The sequence below is a fragment of the Gracilinanus agilis genome, chromosome 1 (genome assembly GCF_016433145.1).
Source record: "Gracilinanus agilis isolate LMUSP501 chromosome 1, AgileGrace, whole genome shotgun sequence".
Taxonomy (NCBI): Eukaryota; Metazoa; Chordata; class Mammalia; order Didelphimorphia; family Didelphidae; genus Gracilinanus; species Gracilinanus agilis.
In genome coordinates this window covers 508,238,769-508,262,046 of record NC_058130.1, presented here as the reverse complement: position 1 = coordinate 508,262,046, position 23,278 = coordinate 508,238,769, and the positions used below count along the sequence as shown (strand labels likewise).

General features: G+C 34.8%; 1 protein-coding gene across 2 annotated transcripts in view; it reads left to right on the top strand.

Annotated features, from left to right (window-relative positions):
- Positions 1–23,278, top strand: part of CHD7 (chromodomain helicase DNA binding protein 7) — a 153,679-nt gene that overhangs the window by 94,841 nt on the left and 35,560 nt on the right. Inside the window, exons 8-14 of one of the 2 annotated variants that reach the window (XM_044666157.1) lie at positions 1,474–1,557; positions 5,376–5,513; positions 5,602–5,723; positions 6,065–6,308; positions 12,744–12,920; positions 18,190–18,333; positions 20,699–20,954. The exons of the other annotated variant lie outside the window; for it this stretch is intronic. Of the exons in view, the coding sequence (XP_044522092.1) occupies positions 1,474–1,557; positions 5,376–5,513; positions 5,602–5,723; positions 6,065–6,308; positions 12,744–12,920; positions 18,190–18,333; positions 20,699–20,954 (1,165 nt within the window). The remainder of the gene's footprint in view (positions 1–1,473; positions 1,558–5,375; positions 5,514–5,601; positions 5,724–6,064; positions 6,309–12,743; positions 12,921–18,189; positions 18,334–20,698; positions 20,955–23,278) is intronic. 2 annotated transcript variants of the gene reach the window in all.

The following is a 23,278-nucleotide window of genomic DNA, read 5'->3' as shown; positions in this document are numbered from 1 at the left end:
TTTTACACATGAATCCAGAAACCCTGTAATAATGCACACATTTTGAATAAGGAACTGGAAGTTTGAATCAAACTGTAATTTGACTGTTGTAGGCAACTCCTAAGTTAGGAAACTCCCTCCATCATTACAATCAATACCTTTTCTGCAACTTACATTCTTAGAAAGCTTCCTTGAGTACTAAGAGGTTAAGTGATTTATGTCAGAGATAGACTTGAATTCAGGGCTTCTTGGCTCTGAGGTCAGGTTTCTATCCAGTTAACCACACTAGCTCTTCATTTTGAATAAATCAAATAAAACAAATTTGTATTTTAAAAAGACTAAACATTTTTACTAAGCCTTTATCTTTGAGGTAAAACTCTCCTTGTAAAACCTCAAAGTAGTCAGATTAAAATAATCTAGGTTTACTTATTTATCCCTGATTTTTAGTGAAAAGTACCACAACAGGGATATATATTGGAACACTAGCTCCTCAGACCTCCTGTAATAGAATTCCATTTTTGTTAACCATGAAACTATCTTTTCAGCTGACATATCAAAATCTAAGGATCAAAGATCAATGGTTTGTAACATGTTTAAAAATTCTTGAAGAAATCATAATAAATAATGGCAGCATGTGCCTGATTATCTATAAGCATGCATAAAAATGAAAATTTTAATTAAAATGTTTTTTGTTTTCTGGCCAAATGTTTAGTAACTAATTTGTTTCATCTCAAAAGAGTACCCTAAGTACTCTTCCTTTTAAAGTCGCTCTATTCTTTATATATCATAACTCAGTGAATAAACGTTACGTTAGTAGTTTTTTTTTAAAAAGAAAGTTTTAGGATGTTAGCCAAAATTTAAATTCATTTCATTATTCTTTTTCTTAATGCCTTGCTCCTCCGCACTATTGATATAGACAGATCACAAAAGAATTTAGAGCAATGAGAAGAAATTTTTTTGTAAATGGGATAACAATACCGATCAGTAAAGAAGAGGCAAACATGATGAGCTCTATATATAAAAATTACAAAACAGTAAATAGTATTTTAGTGCTTTCAGTTTTTAAATAATATTCTGTAAATGGTATTTCTAAAGCAGATAGACAAATGCAGTAGTTATGATAATCTGATATCACTTAGTGTACATGGCTCTAATTTCTTTATTGCAAGCTGTAGTTTCAAGAATGTTAAATGCATTGCATGCTATAAGCCTTTTGGATTGCTCATTAGTGAATTGTAATTTCACACTTCATTTAAAATATTCTTAAACATTCTCTCACAGTAAAAGGTTTCACACAGTAATTAAGAGGCCCAGTTAACAAAGTCTGAGAAGTCTGATTTCCTCACGGGGAATGATCTTCCTGAATTGTAGCTTTTCAATTAACATGTTGAAGTTTGCCAAATATATATTTTGTCTTGCCATGACCCAAAATATTATCGCCTGGTGAAGAGTATAATATTAAAAATAAAGTGAATTTTGTTGTTGTTTTTATAGATCGAAGATGAACTTTTTAATCCAGATTATGTAGAAGTTGATCGAATACTGGATTTTGCACGAAGCACAGATGATAATGGAGAGGTAAAAGAAGATAGAGTAAACTGAAATACTCTAATAGAGGGAAATTAAATTAAAAAGTAGTTGGGAACTTTTTTAGGTGGGGCCCATTTTTAGACGAGTTTGTATATTATTTAAAATACAATTTTAACATATATATTTGTGTACACATTAAATGAAGTGTATAAGTGTAAATAGGAATTTCAGACTTCAAGAGTAATAAATTATTGTTAGGTTTATAGTAAATTAGTTAAATAAATTGTTGATTCTGAGTGAGAGTCAGAGATCAAGACTGTAATAGGCAATATGAAGTATTGGAAAGGGAATTGGACTTTGGTATACTTGGGTTTGAATACTGTCTCCAACACTTACATGATCACAAGCAAATTACTTAACATCTCAGAAGCTTATTAGTTTGTTCATTTGTAAAGTAGAGATATTTGTACTACCTACTTCATAGTATTGTGAGGCAAGTGCTTTATAAAATTTAGCATGACATATATATGTCATTTTTAACACACTTAACCCAAACCTATCTAAAGCTTATTTATTTATGGTATGTTTAACTCTGATAATGTATAACAACTTATAGCTACATGTATTTGGTGCTAATCACACACACACACAGATGCACACAACCCATTATATGTTACTTTATAATCCATTTAGTTAGAGAAGTTGTTTAAAAAAATAAATCTGAATAATGATGAATGCATTTAATGAAGAAGGATTTAGTTAAATTCATTTAAATGCATAGTAGGGCACTTATTAACTTCATTTTGGTCATTTGTTTGTTCATCCTTAATGATAATAATGGCTTCAATAATTATTCACATTTCAGTAGTGTTTTAAGTGCTTTTGTCACAACAGCTCTAAGACTGTTGTTCAGTCCTACCAGATTTGGGTAACATTTGGTGTAAGAGACCCTCAAATTCAATTTTGGTCCATAGTAAATAATATGGGACACTGCTTTACATGAAATATCAATTAGAGTACTGCTACATTGCTAGAAGTTTGCCTTTTCAGATAACCTTTTTTAGTTAGGAAAAGATCAATAAATTGGGACTGGTCTTTGGTTGTTCTGTGCATTGGAATGTGTCAGAAGTAGTTCCCTTTATGCTTCTTCTTGTTCTTTTTTTGCCTTCTTTCATATTAGAAGCTTTCAGTCAGATGGCAACTATCAGAGTCATCTTTAGCCAGTGTTTGAAAGTTATTGTAGTAGTATCTTTTCTAGTCTTTCTTAAGTGTACTAAAATGGTTTCTGAGCACTTGTACAAAGATGGAGATACAAACTAATAAAATATCAATTTAAAACTCTCAGAGGTATATTACCTGGAATGTCTTGGCATCATGAAGTTTGAGAATGTGTACCTCTTGGTACACATTAAGGTCAGCAATCCTTAATTTTTGCTTGGGGGAAAGAGGAAGGAAATTCCATAGAAGAATGAGTTACACTTAATTATACAACTCAGAGTTAGAAATACTTGAGGATTTGAAAACTCATTCTCTTACCTAGTGTCTTACAAATAACAATTAAGTGGCAGAACCTGGACTTGAATCCAAGAGAGCTGATTTTGATAGAAATGTCTAGAAATATCAATATAGAGAATTTTCAAAGGAAGGGAAGGAGGGAGGGAGGGAGAGAGAGATATCTTTCCTCTTAAATATGAAATGTGATAGTAACAAAAGTGTGCTGACCTTGGAGTCAGAGATCCATGGTTCAAATCTCAGCATTAGCAGCTATTACACCTTACTAAACTTCAGTTTCCTTGTCTGTAAAATAAGGAAGCTGAAATAGATAACTTCTAATGTCTCTTCCAGCTCTAAAACTATCATTTCCATTCTTATTTCCTCTTTTCTTCTTTTAACCCATCTTCTTCCCCTTCCCTCTCATTCCTTCCCCTCTCTTCTTCTCTTTCTTTAGGTTCTTTCTCTTCTTTCTCACGCCATTTCTCCTCAAATAGTTGTCTTCTCTCCTTTCCTTTCCTTTCTCTCCCTCATTTTTCCTTCCTTCTCTTCCTACAGCCTTCCTGCCTCCCCCACTCCCCTCTTTTCTCTTCTCCTTGTATTCCTTCTTAGCTTCGTTCTCTTTCCCTTCCTTCTTCATCTTTTCTTTCCCCTCTCCTCCTCACCTCCTCTATTCCCTTTTTTCCCTCCCCTTGTATTTCTTCTTTCTCCTAGCATTATTTTCTTTTTCTTCCTTCTCCTGCCCTTCCTTAGAATGTCTCTTCTTCTTTTCTCCCTTCTCTTCCTCTTGCCCTGTCTCCCCCTCTCTGCTCCCATTCTCTTCTTTTTCCTTCCTTTTTTTCTCTCCCTCTCTTCTCATGCTCTCATTTGTGTATGTGTTGGGGTGGGAGTAGAGTAGGATCAGCTGACTTGATAAACTAAGACCTATGTCTGTTTCATAAAAAGTTTCGTATAATTAAGTAATATTAATAAACATATGTACAGGCTCTGTGATATGGTAGATAGTGTTGGACTTGACATTAGAAAGAAACCCCCAAGGGGCAGCTAAGTGGCTTAGTGGACTGAGAACCAGGCTCTGAGATGGGAGGTCCTGATTTCAAATATGGCCTCAGGCATTTCCTAGCTATGTGACCCTCACTGCCTAGTCCTTACCACTCTTCTACCTTAGAATCACAGAACTGATTCTAACACAGAAGGTAAGGAGTTTAGATTTGTTTGTTTTTTAAGGAAGACCTACCCTGCTGAAATTAGTTCTGTGACCCTGGAAAATTACTGCATTTCTCAATGTACTTCAAGTAAAGCTATTGCCTAATCCACAATTAAGAGTGGCTTCCTTTCGCAGGGCATTCATAGACTTATAGAAGCATAGATTTAAAACTTAAAGGAGTGTTAGAGTTCATCTAGTTCAACTTTCTCCTTTTACAGATAAATAAACTGAAGCCTAGAGGTTAAGTGATTTACCCAAGATCATGCAAGTAGTAATTAAGTGGCAAAGCCTGAATTTGAACTCAAATCATTTAACTTCTGATCTAGCACCATTAGCACCATTAGTACTACCACCACCACCACCACCACCACCACCACCACCACCACTACTACTACTACTACTACTACTACTACTACTACTACTACTACTACTACTACTACTAACTACTATTAACTACTACTACTACTACTAACTACTATTAACTACTACTACTACTACTACTACTACTACTACTACTACTACTACTACTACTACTACTACTACTACTACTACTACTACTACTACTACTACTACTACTACTACTACTACTACTACTACCACCACTACATCTTCTTCCTCCAAACCAAGAAATTACATATTTTCCCACAATTGATAATAAAACATATTCCTATGTTTAGCTTTAAGATCAGATATTCATTTGAATTTCCACTTGTGACTTTTTAAAAGGGGAAAGAGAATAAAGGAATATAGCATCTATCTAGAAAGAATTGCATCAAGGTATTAGAGTGGAAAATAGATTATAAATCTTGGTATAGTCAAGCAATAATTTTTCATATTTAGGAAGAGAAGAACAAAATAATTATTAGACTTATTAACATGAATATTTTCCCTGGCACTATTATATGTCATTTCTTTTGAAAACAGCCATGACCTAAATAAGGACTGAAATGAATAGTGTAACAAAATACATAATACATAATGTGGCATTTAGTTTTGAATCATTACTTGTCTTGGAGGATGATGCTTCTGATATAAGAAGAGAGCATTGTGAAATATTTTAACTACTTTTGGTTATCACAGTATTTCTAGAATGAGTAGCACAAATAGATTGTAATGGAATAAAAAAAAATAATCTAATTCTGACTTATTTAAATTATTAATCACAAAGCCTGTGACTCATTATCTGGTGAAATGGTGTTCACTTCCTTATGAAGACAGCACTTGGGAGCTAAAGCAGGACATAGACCAAGCTAAAATTGAAGAATTTGAGAAACTAATGTCCCGGGAGCCAGAAACAGAACGTGTGGTAAGAATTAACTCAAAACAAAGGATTTTATAACAAAGTAGTGTGGTCTTTGAGAAACCACTAATGGGTTTTTCTGTGTTTAAAACAGGAGCGACCTCCTGCTGATGATTGGAAGAAATCAGAGAGTTCCAGGGAGTATAAAAACAATAACAAACTCAGGGAATACCAGTTGGAGGGAGTAAACTGGCTACTTTTCAATTGGTACAACACGTAAGTAGAGGCTTCTTTCTTTTTAAAAATCTAGATACTCCCGTGTCTTATGCAAATTAGTTCCTATTTTACAAAATCTTTAAAAACAAGATTTTTCATGTTAGAAAAGAAAGAGAAAACCAGTGCCTAGCATTTGTAGATACATATACTGATATTATTTGTTAGAAATATATTTTTTTATTTCTTGGAGATTTTTCTGGTTGAAACTTAAATTTTATCAAAAATCTAAGAGGGCATGTAAACTATGTCCATGTAGTTATACATTTAACATTATAGCCATTTATGTATTTTGAAAAGCCTGCAAGTATATGCACCTACTAAAGTTTTTTTTGTTCCTCTAGGCGAAACTGCATTTTAGCAGATGAGATGGGTTTGGGAAAAACTATCCAGTCCATTACATTTCTCTATGAGATATATTTGAAAGGAATACATGGCCCTTTCCTAGTAATTGCCCCATTGTCCACAATCCCCAACTGGGAAAGGGAATTCCGTACCTGGACGGAGTTGAATGTGGTTGTGTACCATGGGAGTCAAGCTAGTCGCCGGACCATTCAATTGTATGAAATGTACTTCAAAGATCCACAGGTAAAGTTGCATGCCTTCTTTTTTCATGCACATACATATACTTTCAAGAATTAAGCACTGGAAGGACAGCTAGGTGTTTCAGTGGATAGAGAGCCAGGCCTAGAATTGGAAGGTCCTAGGTTCAAATCTGGCCTCAGACACTTCCTAGCTGTGTGACCCTGGGCAAATCATTTAACCATAATTGCCTAACACATACTACTCTTTTGCCTCAGAACCTATTTCTCGTATTAATTCTAAGAAAGAAGGTAAGGGTTGAACAAATAAAAAAAAAAAGAATTAAGCATTAAGTTTACTAATTTGGGACGGGGCATAGATTCTGATGGGCTGAAGAATTTACTTTAATTTTCTTGAATAATTTGGTTTTTAATTGTATTTCCCATCACAGAAACACCAATCTATTTCCTCCTTCCTTCTGACAGTAAAATTGAATTTAATAACCAGAAAAACTTGTGTATCCATAAATTATGGACAAAAGAAAAGTTTCCCTTTCTCTTTGTTCTTGCTTTTTATTCCCCCTGCCTTTCCTTTTCCCTCTCCTTTCCTATTCCTTCTTCACTCTCCCTTTCTTCTTTACCTCGCCCTAGAAAGAGTAGCCTATGGATTTTAATATAAAAAAGCTAATTCATAAAAAATAAGAGCAGTTCAGAGATCTAGGTTCAAATTCTATTACTGATAAATTATTACTTGTATAAACTAGAGAAAATCACTTCCTCTTTTTGGGCCTCAGTTTTCTCATCTCTAAAATGAGATTATGTGGTGAAATAAGCTCTGAGATTTCTTCCAGCTTTTGACTCATAATCCTGTAATATCTTTTTTGCTTTTTATCCTTTTGCTATTCTCCTTCCTGGTCATTTTAGAAGGAGTTCTTTAATGAAGGAAATGAGAAATCAATCCCTGGCTTTGTGATGTTTAACATTTTTATTTGTGATATTAGATCATATCTTAAAATGGCACTTTTATCACATTTGCAGGTAACACAAAGCTGGAACAGACTGCTAATGTGATAGTCATCCAAAAATATATTGAAAGGCTAGAATGTTGTACTAAGTTGACAGTATGGTACAGTGGAAAGAATTATGATGCTGGAGTCAAAAGACTGAGTTCAAATTCCCTTCTGACACTTAATAGTACCTTTGTGAACATGGATGTAAAGAGCCTGATTTCATCTGTAAAATGAAGGAATTGGGTCAGATGGCTTATAAGGTCCTTCCAGTCCTTTAATCCCATTAGATGAAATATAAGAGGAGGATACATACAAAGTTGTATTTGGTTTCAGAAACTAACTTAAGAAGTACAAGGTGTCAATCCATATCCAGAGAAAGAACTGTGGGAGTAGAAACACAGAAGAACAACTGTTTGATCATATGGTTCGATGGGAATATGACTGGGGATGTAGACTCTAAATTATCACCCTAGTTAGTGCAAATATTAATAATATGGAAATAGGTCTTGATCGATAACACATGTAAAACCCAGTGGAATTGCGCGTCGGCTACGGGAGGTGGGTGGGAGAAGGAGAAGAAAAGAACATGAATCATGTAACTGTGGAAAAACATTCTAAATTAAATAAATGAACTAAAAAAAAGTACAAGGTGTCAGAGATATGCCTATATTGCAGTTTGTCTAAAAGAAAGATGGCAGATTTAATGGACTCAATTGATAGTCCAATAGTGTGGCATGGGAAATAATGAAGCTGATGTGAACTTAGACTGTAAAGAACAGCATAGTGTTCAGGACCAAGAATAGAACAAATTTGCTGTATCCTATAGGACCATGGGATCATTTTAGGAAGGACATTGATAAGTTGGAAATTATTCAGAGGCAGACAACTTGGATAGCAAACAGCTTGAGTAATTGTCATGAGGACCACTTGAAGGAAGGTAGAAATGGTTTGCTTTGGAGGGTAAAATTAGGAACTATGAGTGTTCGTTTTAAAGAGCAAATTAGTCATTGTATGTAAGGAAAAACTATCACAATTATAACTCCATCAAAGTCAACTGGGTTGCTGTTGTAGGGAGTGGGTTTTCTCTCACTGAAGGTCTTTCAGCAAAGGTTCTGTGGTTTATCATTCATTTAGTTTGTTAGAGAAAGGATTACTATTGAGGATAGATTAGATTAGATAGTCTCTTCCAATCCAGGACCCTCTTTTCTTCCCTCTCTTCTCTTCCTCTGTCCTTCCTCTCACCTTATTTTATTTCCTTCTTTGCACTTTTTCCTCCCCTTTCTCTCCCTTTCACTACTCTTCCCAAAATAGTGCATTTGTCACCTAGAGAATTGTTCTTTGCAAGGCTGACTGCTAAATAGTAAATATATTTTTTACTGTGATTGCTTTTGTTTTGCATGCCTAAGGGAGCACTACATTTTAAAAAATGATCTTAATTGGGAATAAAAAGATAATTTATTACTTGAAGTGAAAAATAATAAGTGCAAATTCTACAGAATTATACATAGAACTGAATCTCTTCCCAAAAAGACATATAGATTACATAACAGTATGAATAGGCAGGGTATTTAGGGCAAGGTATTGTTTGTAAAAGATAAGGAGAATAATGAATTATAGAAATAATTTTAGAGTGGAAGTTATTTGGAAGTAGCCTTTTTTTGTATTAATAAGCAGATAGATATTGTTTTAAGAGAACCTAGAAAAGAGAGAGTTAAATAAAAAAGTTACTTCTACCATTGTTTTTCTTCTTATTTAAAAATTCCATCTTAAGAAAATTTAACTATTTGATTCTTTTTAAAATCAGAAAGAGTCCAAAGTTAGGCAGCTCAATAGAGAATCTTTTCAGCCCAACAGTTTGGTATAGTGCCTGAATGTTGTGGATCTGATTAAGTGCTGCTTCCTTCATTTTATAGAACCTATAAGGATTTTGTTTTTGTTGTTCAGTTTTCTTCAGTCATGTCTGACTGCCACTCCATTTTGGGTTTTCTTGGCAAAAGTACTGGAGTGGTTTGCCATTTCATTCTCCAGTTCAATAGCTCATTTTACAGATGAGGAAACTGAAGCAGTAAAGGTAAGTGACTTGCCCTGAGTCACCCAGTTAGTACATGTCTGAGACTGGATTGAACTCAGTTCTTCTTGACTGTGGACCTGAATCTTTATCCACTGGGACACATAGCCTATAAGTAAACATGGCACAAAAGTGGGCTACCAGTTCATTTTAAAAACAAAAGGTTGGAAAAGCTGTAGTTTTCTACACAAGTTTAAAATCCATTAAAAGGTAAATTATCATGAAAGGGTTTCAAAGTAAATGTTATGGAATATTGATATGTCTTATACTATCTTTCTAGACAGACATAAGGACAGTATTTATATAGTTATATGTGTCTAATCTTTGAATAAGTGCCAGTTTTGGTTCAGTTTCTGCCTCTATGCATATGATCTATGCACCATTAGAGGATCACTTAGTCTTTTCAGTGCCCAAGTAAACTCTCTAAGACTGTTAGAGATGAAGTTTTTTATCTCTTTCATCCATAAAATTTTTAAACTTTTGAATTTTTTTACATTAATGACAATGCCAGATCAAAAAAAAAAATAGACCAGCCCATATCTTTACCACAGCTACTTGAATTTGATAACTGTTAATATATGTGTTCTGGGCAGGTGATAACACTTCACTGGATCTTGATTTCATAATCCATGAAAGACAGGAATTGGACTAAATGATCTCCAAAGTTCCACAAGGAACTAAATCTGTGATCCTATTACCTTCACATGACTTGGTCTTGGGGCGGGGGTGGGCGGGGCGGAATTAAGTTTATGAAGGAGGGAACTTCACAGACCAAAGATAAGAATATTTTATTCTTTTAAAAGATCTATGTGAGGCCAAGACTTTTATGTTCAGCAGTGAAACAATACTGTCTTTTAAAAATATATATTATTTAAGTACCCTTTAAATAATTTTTTGAGTTTCAAATTCTCTGCCTCCCCTTAGCCCCTCCCAACTCACTGAGAATGCAAACAAATGATATTAATCACACATGTGAAATTGTGTCAAACATGTTTTCATATTAGCAGTATTAAAAATAATAATAATAGGAGTGAGAAAATTACATTTCAGTACACTCAGAGTTAATCAATTCTTTCATATCCCTCTGATCCTTTAATGTAAAATTTTCTAATACTAAATGTTGTGTGATCTTGGTATGGCTCCACAATATATAAATTATTTCTTTGTGGCTCCTTAAAATATTTTCTTCTTGACATATGAGTTCTGAAATTTGACTACAATATTCTTGAGGGATTTTCACTCGGACAGCTCATTTAGGAGGTAATTGATCATGGATTTAATGGATTCCATCTGCTTCTATTTTATCGTCTGGATCTAAGATATTAGAGCAGTTTTCCTTGATAATTTCTTTATATATGATATCTAGGCCCATTTACTTTTCATCATGACTTACAAGCAGTCCAATAATTTTTAAATTATCTCTTCTCGGTTATTTTCTAGAGTACTTGTGTTTCTGGGGATATATTTCACATTTTCTTCAAATATTTTTACATTGTTGTACTGTTTCTTGATGTGTCTTGGAATCCTTAGTTTCCACTTGCTCATTTCTAAATTTTTAATGAATTATTTTCTTCAGTGAGCTTTTAACCTCCTTTTCCACTTGGGCTATTCTGTTTTTTTTTTTTTTCAATAGTTCTTCAGTGAATTTTTGTGCCTCTTACCATTGGGATAATTTTGGTTTTTTAAGGTATTATTTTCTTCAGTGTTTTGGGGTTTTTTGGCATCTCTTTTACAAAGCTCTTAATTCTCTTTTCATCATTTTCTTGCATTGCTCTCATTTCTCCCCCTAGCCCTCACCCAGTTTTTCCTCTATTATTCTTATCTCTTTATTTAACCCCTTCAGGAATTCTTGTTGGGCTTGGATACAATTAGCATTTTTCTTTGAAGCTTTGGTTATGACTTTTCACATTGTTCTCTTCCTTTGAGATTGTATCTTGATGTTCCCTGCCACCACACTAGCTTTTTTATGTTCAGGTTGTTTGTTTGTTGTTGTTATTCTTATTGTTTGCTCATTTCTCTAGCCCATTTCGTGACTTTGAACTTTTATGCTAAACTTGGGCTCTGCCCATTGGGGTTGGGGATGCACTGTCACAAGATATAGGCTTTTTTGTGCGGCTGTTTTCAGAGTGATTTCTGGGGTTCTACAAGTTTTGGGTGCTTCCAAGGAGTTGTGATATGGGGAGAGGTATAGTCATTGCTCTTATAATATGCACTCTGGTCTTTATCCAAGAATGGTCTCTGCTCCCCTATAGCTACAAGTGCTAGCATTCCCATTGACCTTGTTACTGTGACTGACCTAGATCCCCCAACTTTCTTGTAGCCACAAATGTTAATGCTCCTTTTAACCTTGGAACTAAGACCAATCCCCTTCCTTCCTTGTGACAGACCATAAATTTTTTTTTCTCTGTCCTGAAACTGTGACCTAGAATTACATATGATCAACAGAGTTATCTGTGCCTGTTACACCCAGTTCTGGTAAAGAGCTCCCTATAATTTTTTTTCTGACCAGTTGTCCAACCCCCTTACCACCTCTGGGTTGAGAGTTCCTAAAGCTGTTGCTGCCTCTAACGTGGCTATCTCTAAGGTCCACCTATGGTGATGCTAATGCTTGCCCTTTCTGGGATAGCTTTAAGTCCAGCATTATTGACTCATCCTGCCAACTTTCTAAGTTGGTAAGTCTTAGGCTGGAAGAAATATCTCAACCTGACTTTTTTTGTTGGTTGGTTGATTTGAGGAGTTATTGTTTGTAGGGAAATAATGGGAGAGTTCACCTAGATTGCTGTCTGTACTCCTTTATTTTGGGTTTCTTTTAGTATAGAGTCTTAGAATTGGAAAGGATATCAGTTTGATGGTGAAAAGATTAGCAGATAAGCTAATCTCAGAATATGAAGAAGGAAGAAAAAGTATTGATAGGGAATTTGTTGGGACTAAGATACATCTCTGGAGATTATTCTAGTAGGAAGACCCCAGGGCCTACTTTTCTTTGCCCTTATACACCCAAAGTCCTGAGTCCTGCCCATGTCTTTTGAAACCTTTGCCCTTGACCTTCACCATGAGAGTCACTTCTGATGACTAGGAACTGGAAGAGCCTCCAATTCTGCTATATATAGCCAAGGGTAGGGGAAAGATGGACTATTGGCATCTGAAACCTATACTCTAGATTTTTCTCCCAGAAATATTGTTATACATAATGTTAGTATAGTTCTTTCTTTAAAATATATTATGAAAGAAATAAGCTTTTCCCATTGTGTTTGGGGAAACCCTGCACACCATTGTTCCTGCACAGAAACAAGTTACATATCACAGATGATGAATTGTGGGAATACAAACTATTCATAAGTGGGGGTTACTTGTTCTTCAACACTATACTTAGTGTCATTAAACTGTATGCTAATATATTAAATCAGTACTCTCTTATTAACAGGGTCGAGTTATAAAGGGGTCATACAAGTTTCATGCCATCATCACTACATTTGAGATGATCTTGACTGATTGTCCAGAGCTGCGGAACATTCCATGGCGCTGTGTAGTCATTGATGAAGCCCATAGGCTGAAGAATAGGAATTGTAAACTGTTGGAGGGACTCAAGATGATGGACCTGGTAAGTGATACCATCCTTTTATATAGGAAAAAAATTTTGTTGTTAGCGATTATTGCACATGTATACAACTTTAGAAATTACTGACAATGAATAGAGGTTAAAGCTATGATCTTGGTTTGTGGTTACTCTATTTACAGAATTTACCAATGGTTATGATTAAACCACTTAATGTTACAGAAAATATGAACTTCTATTTTAAAAATCCTTTCTCTCCTGGTTGTACCATTTGGCAATGGAAACCATAATTTCCCAAGAAGACACAGAATATATCAGGCAGTATGGTACCATGGAGAGAACTGGCTCTGTAGCCAGAGGACCTATTACCCTTGAGACTCTGGGCAAATCACTTAATTTTCATAGGCTTCACTTTTACAACCTGTAAAATGAAGGAATTGGACTAATATGCTTATAGGTTTTTGTCTCAGTTCTAGATGTATGATTATGTGATCTTTTGTCACATTGAATCTAATGTTGAATATTTGTTTCCCTGGATTAACTGCATTAAAAAGTTGATTTAAAGAAGATTTGAGAAGGGGTCATCTACATTTTCTTAGTTTTGTACTCTTCCCTACAGATGAATGTTGATAAAGGGGAATACTGTACAAATATCCAAAATTTTATGAACTGACTTAAAAAATGGAAGAGAATGGAATATCTACCATCTTTTTACATATGGGAATGGGGGGGAGGCGTGTTTGTTAATTTTACTCTTCTTTCTTTATCTTATCCTTCCATACTTTTAAACTTGGATAATATTTTGTTTTCCAAGTTAAAAGCTTTAACTTGAATTCTCGGAGTTTTATTTAGTGATATCACTCGCAAACTTTGTTTCATTTTAACTAACTAGTATAGTTTTCCTTCTCAACAGTTTCTTTGAGTTCTGTGTTGTTAGATCTACTCCTTTCCAACCTCAACTTTTTTTCTCCCCCTCCATGACTGAACACACACACACACACACATAGACACAGACACAGACACACACACACACACACACACACACACACACACACACACACACACAAACAAACAAGGTTGTTGCCATGTTTCTTTCCTTTTACAGAAAAACCAGTTATTATTGAAAGAAAAATTAATATTAAAATGCTAAACTTTTCTAATTAGGTATTGTTGCTGATAATGATAACCTGGTTATGTGTTTGATGTATTTTAGTCAGTGCCAAGATAGCCTATTATTTGGTCAGCTCTATTCCATATAACATTGTTCATTCTATCTTGAAAAAAACCCATCATAAATATTGTCACTACAGGATGTATTTTTTAAAAAATTAGATTATTTGATGACTAATCCAGTGTTGTGAAGGGTAAAAATGATCCACAATATTTTTGTTGTTTTGAAAGGAAGAATGCTGGGCTTATTGAAAGAAGAGCATCTTTTGCCAAATATGAATGTGGTATAAGAGAAAAAAACAGATTTTTTTTAAACACCTTCTGACTTAGAATCAATACTGTGTATTGGTTCTAAGGCAGAAGAATTGTAAGGTCTAGGTAATGGGGGTTAAGTGACTTTCCCAGGGTCACACAGCTAGGAAGTATCTGAGGTCATATATGAACCCAGTACCTCCCATCTCTGGATCTGACTCTCAATCCACTAAGCCACCCAGCTGCCCCCTAAAAACAGATTTAGAATGAATTTATTATCAGAAGCCTTGGGTTCAAATCCATATATTCTACTACATACTACTTATGTGACCTTGGACAAGTGATTTATATTTTCTAAGTCTCATTTTTCTCTTCTGTAAAAGAAGGAATTAAACTAGATAGGTCCCTTCCAACTCTCTATAGTGTCCTATGATCTTTTTTTTTTATTATTACAGTATAACTATACTTACTCATATCACAACAGAGACCTACAACTTTTAGGAAGGTCATGTTTTTTCATAGGCATGTCTATTGATTTTAAGTTTGTTGTCATACCTGTACTTCCTTAAATATATATCCATCATCTCTGTTTACTAAATTGTCTTTTTCTAAAATTAGTTTATTCACATTCAACATAATTAATTGTACTACAAAAATTTTTCTTTATCCCTTTTTTTTTATCATACACAATATGTTTACTGATTTCTAGAAACTGACTCATTGCCACAAGGTATATGAAAGCATTTATAAGCAGTGATACTTAAATTGAGAGGAATTATTGGATGAGAAATTGTAGCTGAAATGATTTTAATATTAATTTGCTGAATATCATCCTATAGTGGTAGCCAGTAATTTTGTCTTTCCCATTAGAAAGATGTATTCAAGATTAGGGAGGAAATTATATTTTAAGTTATCAAAGTCTAAAAATTTAGATGACTGCAAGAGAGTTCTGAAAAGGTCATTGCCAAATAACACAAAACTCGCACTTTAAAGAAGCTTAAAACAATATTAAATATGTCTATTCTTCCCAACATTAGGTCACAGTGTAAACAGTATATGGTAGTTTTGAGATGATATCTCCTAGACTACTATTCACATTTATAGTAGGTATGGTGAGCTGTTGTCACTAGGACTGGTTTGACTAGAATGATACTAAAATAAAGCAATTAACTAAAACAAAATAGAGTTCACTGATATCTTTCACCTCCTCTTTCCCCCTCCCTTTTAAACCCTCCAATAGCAGAGACATAAACAACATGCTCAAGGAATATTGTCTACTAGTGTGCTATTTTTTAAAAAGAAGAAGAAAAAATTCATATAGACTTTGAAAGGCAATGATTTCCCTCCTTATTCATTATTGACAAGAAAGAATTGTGGCAGAGATGGTAGTAGTTCATTGATCCTATTATGTCACCTTTCATTGTCAGGAGGCCCTACCCAAATAAAAGGCTGCCAAAATACAATTATATGGACATCATTCAAGTCAGACTTATAAAGAATGGTAAAGTTCATGAGCCTGATGGCATACCCACTGGCATCGTTGAGCTTAAAAGTGATAAGCCGTATATATAGCCTATATCTATTCCATGAAATTTGTATGGTTCTGTGTTAATAGTTATTTGATCTTTCCCATCATCAGTTTCATTCCCAGATTTATTCAACTTTTCATATATAGCTCTTAGGTTCAACCACTGCCCAAGCAGCCTCAGGGGAATCTTGCTGGGAGGGAGGGAGGCAGGAATGAAAAGGAGCTCTTCTTCTGAAGCATGTTTATGCTGAAATATATAAAATAAGATATTAGATTTTTTTCTGAAATCATAAGCTTCTCAACTCAAAATTTTGCATTGCACCATTGTAAAGGTTATAGTAATGAACTTGGAACACTGAAGTTTTTCTATCTCATCAGCCTATGGTCTTACTCAAAAGACCTTGAGTATTGTATGAGTGGTCTCTCAGGAAAAGCTGGATGACCACATGTTGAGTATTTTTTTAAAATCTTTATCTCTTCTGTCTTAGAATTGATACTAGGTATTGGTTCCAAGACAGAAGAGTGGTAAGAGCTAGGCTGTTGGAGTTAAGCGATTTGCCCAGAGTCATACAGCTAAGATGTGTCTGCAGCCATATTTGAACTCAAGACTTTCCATCTCTAGGCTTGGTGCTCTATCCACTGAGCCACTTAGCTGCCCCATGGCAATTCTTTTGAAGATAGGAGTTGAACCAGATAGCTACTGAGGTCTCTTCCAGTTCTGAAATTAGTCAATTCTTTGAAAAAATTATTCAGGAACAGATTGCAATGATTATTTTTTCCCCATCATATAAATCTGTATCCAAAGTCACATGAAAAGAAGCAAATGATTCAATAAGGAAAAGAAAATTCTCTCTTCTTAGTCATGGGAACCCTATACACTGTGTGGAAAATAGGTATAAACAGATAATAAATCTGTAAGCCTGGTACCATATAATCAGATGGATTAATTAAGAGATAAGGAATAAAATGGATTCTAAGTAAAGTAAGATCATACCTATTGGTATATACTACATCTCATTCTGTATTTATTGAGCACCTGTAGTTACTTGGTATCCAAACATCTTTGTATTTCAGGCTACAAAATGATCACTGTGAATCTCTTGAAGAAGTTTTTATCAGAGGTGTCTAAGAGCAACACAGTATTAAGTGGTAAAATAAAGTTAAGACTAATGAGGATCCCAAATATGGTCATAGCAGTGTTATTGCTATTCTAGCAATTGCAACTTAATTTTTTTGTTCTGCATAGGTCAGGGAATAGGTGATACTAGGAGAGTGAAAGACTACTATAAAGTAAGCTTTAAAAAAAGCTACAACAAAACTGGACAAAAGAAAGAATACTGAGCTCTTGATGAAGCTCAATGTTCCTAGCTTTAAGCCATCGACTCTTCAAATCTGAGTATCTACATGAACATCAAGCTTTGTTTTGATTTTTATTTGGCTCCCACAAAATATGCATTTTACTTAATATAATAAGAAAAATAGCTTCTAGAAACCAAATCAATATGTCTCATAAACATACTACTTCCCCTTCCATATATATGTAGAGATTAAATTGTGCCAGCTTTTTTATCCTCATGTATTTTCTTTATTCTCTTTTTCCTTCATATATTTCCTTGATCAGTGGATGGTTACTAAAAGTACAAGTACAAAAGTTTTTGGTGTTTAAAAAGAGATCCTCATCATAGATAAGGTAGGGAATTACTAAATGAAAGGAACAATAGACAAAAGGTCAAAAATAAAAAAAGGGAGACTCGGTTTTAATAAAAGTATAACTGTCCTCAAAATATAAAGTTATAAGTTAGTACTTACCTAATAAATAGAGGCCAGAGAATCTAGGACAACATTGACCTCTTTGTCAGCAAGTTTTCAAGCACAAACCTTCATGTTATAGCATATAGAACATCCTCTGTCTCTATGAGTCATGCAGGAAGGAGATTGAGAAATGACAACTCTATGTGCTGACTAGAGAGACAAACATTGTTTGAAACTAGAGATTTTAGCAAGAAATTTGAATTTGGGAGAGTGCATTGAGCCTCATTGGCCCTGATGTGCTATGGGACTAAGATGTTGACCTAGTAATTCTCCCAAGTCATCTATGTTGGAGTCTATGAAATTCTGGGGAGGCTTCATATATACTTGTTTCTAGTATGTATCCTTATGGAAGGTAAGGATTGTGTTTTCTGTGTCTCCTCTTCCCTCTTCTCAATAGAACTTTTCTCTGCTCATAGTTAGGTACTTAAGATGTTGACTGACTGACTGTAGAGAGTTAAGGTGGAGAAATATAACACTTGGGAGGCTCTAATCTTAAGAAATGAGGTTGGTTTCAGTCACTTTGATCAAACTACCTCCTTTGCCTTCTAATAGGAACACAAGGTGCTGCTGACTGGTACTCCGTTACAGAACACAGTGGAAGAGCTCTTTAGCTTGCTTCATTTCTTAGAACCAACTCGATTCCCATCAGAAACCACTTTCATGCAAGAATTTGGTGATCTAAAAACAGAAGAGCAGGTACTTATCTTATGTGTGTGTGTGTGTGTGTGTGTGTAAAAAGACTATTCCATGTTAATATGGAAATGTTTTGTACAGTTTCACACATATAATTGATGTTACATGCTTGTCTTCTCAATAGGTAGGGGGAGGAACTGGAGGGAAGGAGAGAATTTGGAACTCAAAACTGAAAAAAATGAATATTAATAATGAATAATGATTGTTTTGAAAAAGAAAGACTATGAATGACTTCTTCCTTTGTAGTGGGTGGGGGGAAGGAGAGAATTTGGGACTAAAAATTAAAATAAAAAAATAGAAATAGCTAAATTGGGGGAGAGAATGAACAAACAAGCAAACAAATAAAAGTCAGTACTAGACCTCACTCTTTTTTGCAGAAATAGGGCATTCTGAGTGTGGTACACTGCATATAGTTAGCCTCAGTTTATGTTTGGTTGATTTACCTACTTTTCTTTTTGAATCTTTGTTCCAAGCTTATCGAGGCAACTTATTGAATGAATTTATATTTGTGAATGATGGTTTAAAAATAGAAGATATCAACAATTTAAAAAATAATTAGAAAGTCTATGCCAGGAATAGCAATATGAGATGAAAAGGGTGTTGGTTTTGTCAGTAAAATTTTTAGATAATTGAAATTTTTGAAATGCAAAAACAATTATTTTCATTCTTTTAGATGGAAATTTTTCTTAAATATTTTTCATCCCCTCATAACTTTGTTATTTTATTGATTGATGAAGGTCATCATCATAAATATTTAGTGCACTTTGCTATAGGACAGTGATGTCCTGAGGTGTGGCAAGTTAACCTCTCTCTTCTGCTGAATTCCCTGAGTTTGCATTCATTGGTAGATCAGCTTTCTCTTCCCTTCAGTGATGCTCTCAAGGGATACTGAGATTTTGGAGGACTATTCTGCTCCTCTTCTAAATAGTCCCAGACTAGATCTTGCTATATGTTGTGAATGCATGGCCTTTAAAATGTGTTTCATTTTAATGTGAGATATTTATATCTAGATTCGATTTCTGCTGCCCCCTTTTCTTTGCTTTTCAGTTTATACTGTTCAACTGCCTTTTCATTTATATAGTCTTAAGGCATACCTGAAGGTTCTACAGAAGAAACAACTTAATAAATTACTATGTGTAGGGAAGGGGGCTGAATAAAATATATGGACTTTGTGTAACTTTAATGCTTATTTCAAGGTTTGCTGGCTACCCCTAGAAATTAGAGGTTTTTAAGTTTAACTGTGCTTGATAAAGTCTAGTATTACTGTGCTTACATTCTTTAAAATCCTAAAAGTTTATTAGACTACCCCCATTTGCAAAATTACTGTAAGCTTTACTGCAGGCTCAAGTTCTCTTTGTCATCATGTTGATCTTCAGGGTTTTTTCCTCATTTTGTTTTTTAATTTTTTAGACTTTGCCTGGGTGCTGAAGTATTTGGGGAATATTTAAATTTATGCAGCTCATTGTGTAGAATATTTTTTTATCAGCAAGCAAATGAAAAGATAGAAAGTAGGAGTTTAGAGGTCACATCCTCCTCCTCTTGAAAGTTTTTTACTTTAGTAATTACTCAGCAGCAGAAGAGAGCTAAGACACTCTTCCGAAGACATTGAAGGTGTCCAGTGCCCCTTGTATGATCTTAAGCCTTTGTCCCTACTGTTACTATGGCCAAAGGCAAATAGGAAACTTTGATTGATGTAGGGTTATTTTTTCTTAAATTTTTAATGTTACTTAGTTTTATAATTCAATTCAATAAATATTAGGCACCTACTATATGCAAGACAGTGTGCTAAGCACTGGGGATATAAATAAGAAAAAGAAACAATCTCTGCCCTTAAGGAGCTTCCAATCTAATGGAAGAACACAACACATAAGAAGATGCTGAAAAGCCAATAGAAGGGAGAATGGCCAACAAAAGGTAGCTAGCATGGGGCATAGTTTTCCATGGATTCAAGGTTGAGGAGAGCCGATGATGGAAAATGAAATTCAGAACTGAATAGGAGACATATAGAGTCAATAAACATTTCTTAAGCACTAGCTGTACCAGTCACACAATGATAAGTGCTGGGGCGAAAAAGGATCCTCCCTTCAAACAAAGTACATTCTAATGAAGAAGACATTCTGTAAAAACTGTGTATGTATATGATATATACAAAATTAATGGAGGAAATTTCAGGTAATGAAATCTTTTTTTTTTGTGAATTGAACTATTCAACTTCCATGGGTGTTAGTAATGAAAGGGATGATAGGAAGGGTTGGGAAAGAAAAAATGTCTAGCAAGTGTTTCCTTTTGGTACTACTAGTTTTAATATATGAGTTAAATCATTATGCACTCATTTGCCAAAAATATGTTGTGTTTGGGGTTTTTTCAGGTGCAAAAGCTTCAAGCTATTCTGAAGCCAATGATGTTACGACGCCTCAAGGAGGATGTAGAGAAGAATTTGGCCCCCAAAGAAGAAACCATTATTGAAGTTGAGTTAACCAATATTCAAAAGAAATATTACCGTGCCATCCTGGAGAAGAATTTCACATTTCTCTCCAAGGGGGGTGGTCAGGCCAATGTCCCTAACCTTTTAAACACTATGATGGAATTGAGAAAATGCTGCAATCATCCATACCTTATCAATGGTAAGACTACCTATTTAGATCTTATTTGATTTCTTGTCAAAATACTGTGTGCCTGTTGAATGTTCATTGCATAGTAAAAGCCATGAATTTAAACTATGTTTGAATGGTGGCTGGCACCATCAGCTGGCCTTTGCTCCTGGCTAACTGCTCTTGATGGCTGTAGACACAGCTGATCCTTTGGCACAGCATCTTAGCTCAAAAGGAGATGAGCAAATCTCCTTGGCTGAGTATATTAGGAATCTCAAAGATGTTAAAGGGAGATCGATACCTTATTGAAGTAATTGTCCTGATTTAGTCAGAAGAATTGGAAAAAAACTTTGAAAAGAAGAGAGAGCATTGAAGCTGTTCCCAAATATTTTATGTTGGGAATGCATTCATGAGGATTTTCTGTTGGTAGAAGGATGCTGACAAATGGAGCATCTCTAGAATAGTATTTCCCAATGAATGAAGAAAATAGCCCAACTTTGGTATAAAACTGTTTTGTGTCAGAATTATTAATGACTTAATGGGAATTTTCATTTTCCCTTACACAGATTTTCAGGTACCATATCTATTGACTACATACAATGTGCAAAGTACTGCGAATTAACTGACCAAGGATATGCATTCCTTTCCCTCAGGGAGCTTGCAATTTAGGGAATAATAGGATCATGGATTTAGACCTAGAAAAGACCTTAAAAGTTATCTAACCCAGCCTTCTTGTATTCAAGTTGAAGAAACTGAAGTCTAGAGAGGTTAAATAACTTTCCCAATTTTACACAGGTGGTAAATAAGAGTCAGGACTCATTCTCAAGACTTCTGACTTCAAATCTAGCATCTTTCTCTTGTACTCTCCTGTTTCCATCAACAATGTATTCAGAAAACTACACTAAAAGGTAGTATGTTTAGTGCTAAAAAAAGATATAGTTAAGAGGTTTAGGGGCTTGGGGGGTGAAACAAGTACTTCTAGTTAGGGTGATCAGGGAAGACTTAGCTTTACTCATATTTTAGTCCTTAGCACCACAAATTTAGTATGTGTTTAAAAAATGTTTTGTTTAATTAGACTACACCGAATTGAGGAGGTAGCATATGACCTAGTTCTTAAAGGCTAAAAAAGATTTCAGCATATAAATTGAACTCAGAGAATCTGGAGGGGATGGGGATTATATAGCAAGAGAGTGAAATTAAGAAATTATGGGACTTATTTGGGAACTACAGATACCACACTTTGACTATATTAATAAGAACATAGTGAGAGGTAGATTGGAAAAGATTGGTTAAGACCTAAAAATGAAGTAACTCAAATGGCAGGCTCAAGAGTTTAGACCATATCCATTCAGAAATGAAATGTTATTGAAAATTGTTGAGAAGGGCAGAATTCATTGAGGAATCAAGAAGCTTGGATTTAAGTTCTGCCCTTAGAGTATGTGAATTTGTGTCAGTTTCTTTTAACATTCAAAACTTTAATTTCTTCAGAACATGGAGATAAGATTATTTGTCACACCAGGTCTTTGTGAGAAAGCTGCTTTGTAAGCCTTTTTAAAAAAAAGTTATTTTTATTCAACTTGTGAATGACTTGTCCTTTAAGAAGATTTATCTTGGTTTGTAGGATGCAGCATAGATTAGACCAGTGATGAGCAAACTTTTAAAGAGGGGGCCAAAGGAAAGGAAATGCTCATCTGTCAGTCTGTTTCTAAGGCAACTCTTTCAAAGTTTCATTGTATTGTATCCTACTCATTGTATTCGTCAGATTAGGAATAACGTCTTGCAGCTGGATAGAACATTTCAGGGGGCCACACTGGATTAGGAGAACAAGAATATAAATGTAAATTAAGCAGTCAGGAATTGATTAGTCTAGATCCAGGTCTAGGACCAGATCTAACTTCAGTAATCTGAATAAAAGATAAAATGAGCTCCTGAACCCAGGTAGTGGGTTTGGAGAGCAGGAGGATCAATTGGGAAATCTAGTTAGGGGAAACTGTCAACATATTTTGGTACAGTTATCATGGATAACACACACTATCCTTCTTTTTCTCTGTTCAATGTCTCAAAGCCCTTCAATAATGATCCCTCAATTTTTGCTTCTTTATTTCAATCTCTGATGATGATGTAGCCCTTCTTCTTTACTTATACTATACTCTTGACCCCTTATCCTCCTGTCTCTTTTGGCAGTTTATTGCTGCAATTGTGCTCTTTATTTAGAGTCAGTCTTTGGATCAACTGATTTCTTCCCTGCTGCCTTTAAATAAGCCTACCTCTCCCTTTTCAAGGAAGGAAGGAAGGAAGGAAGGAAGGAAGGAAGGAAGGAAGGAAGGAAGGAAGGAAGGAAGGAAGGAAGGAAGGAA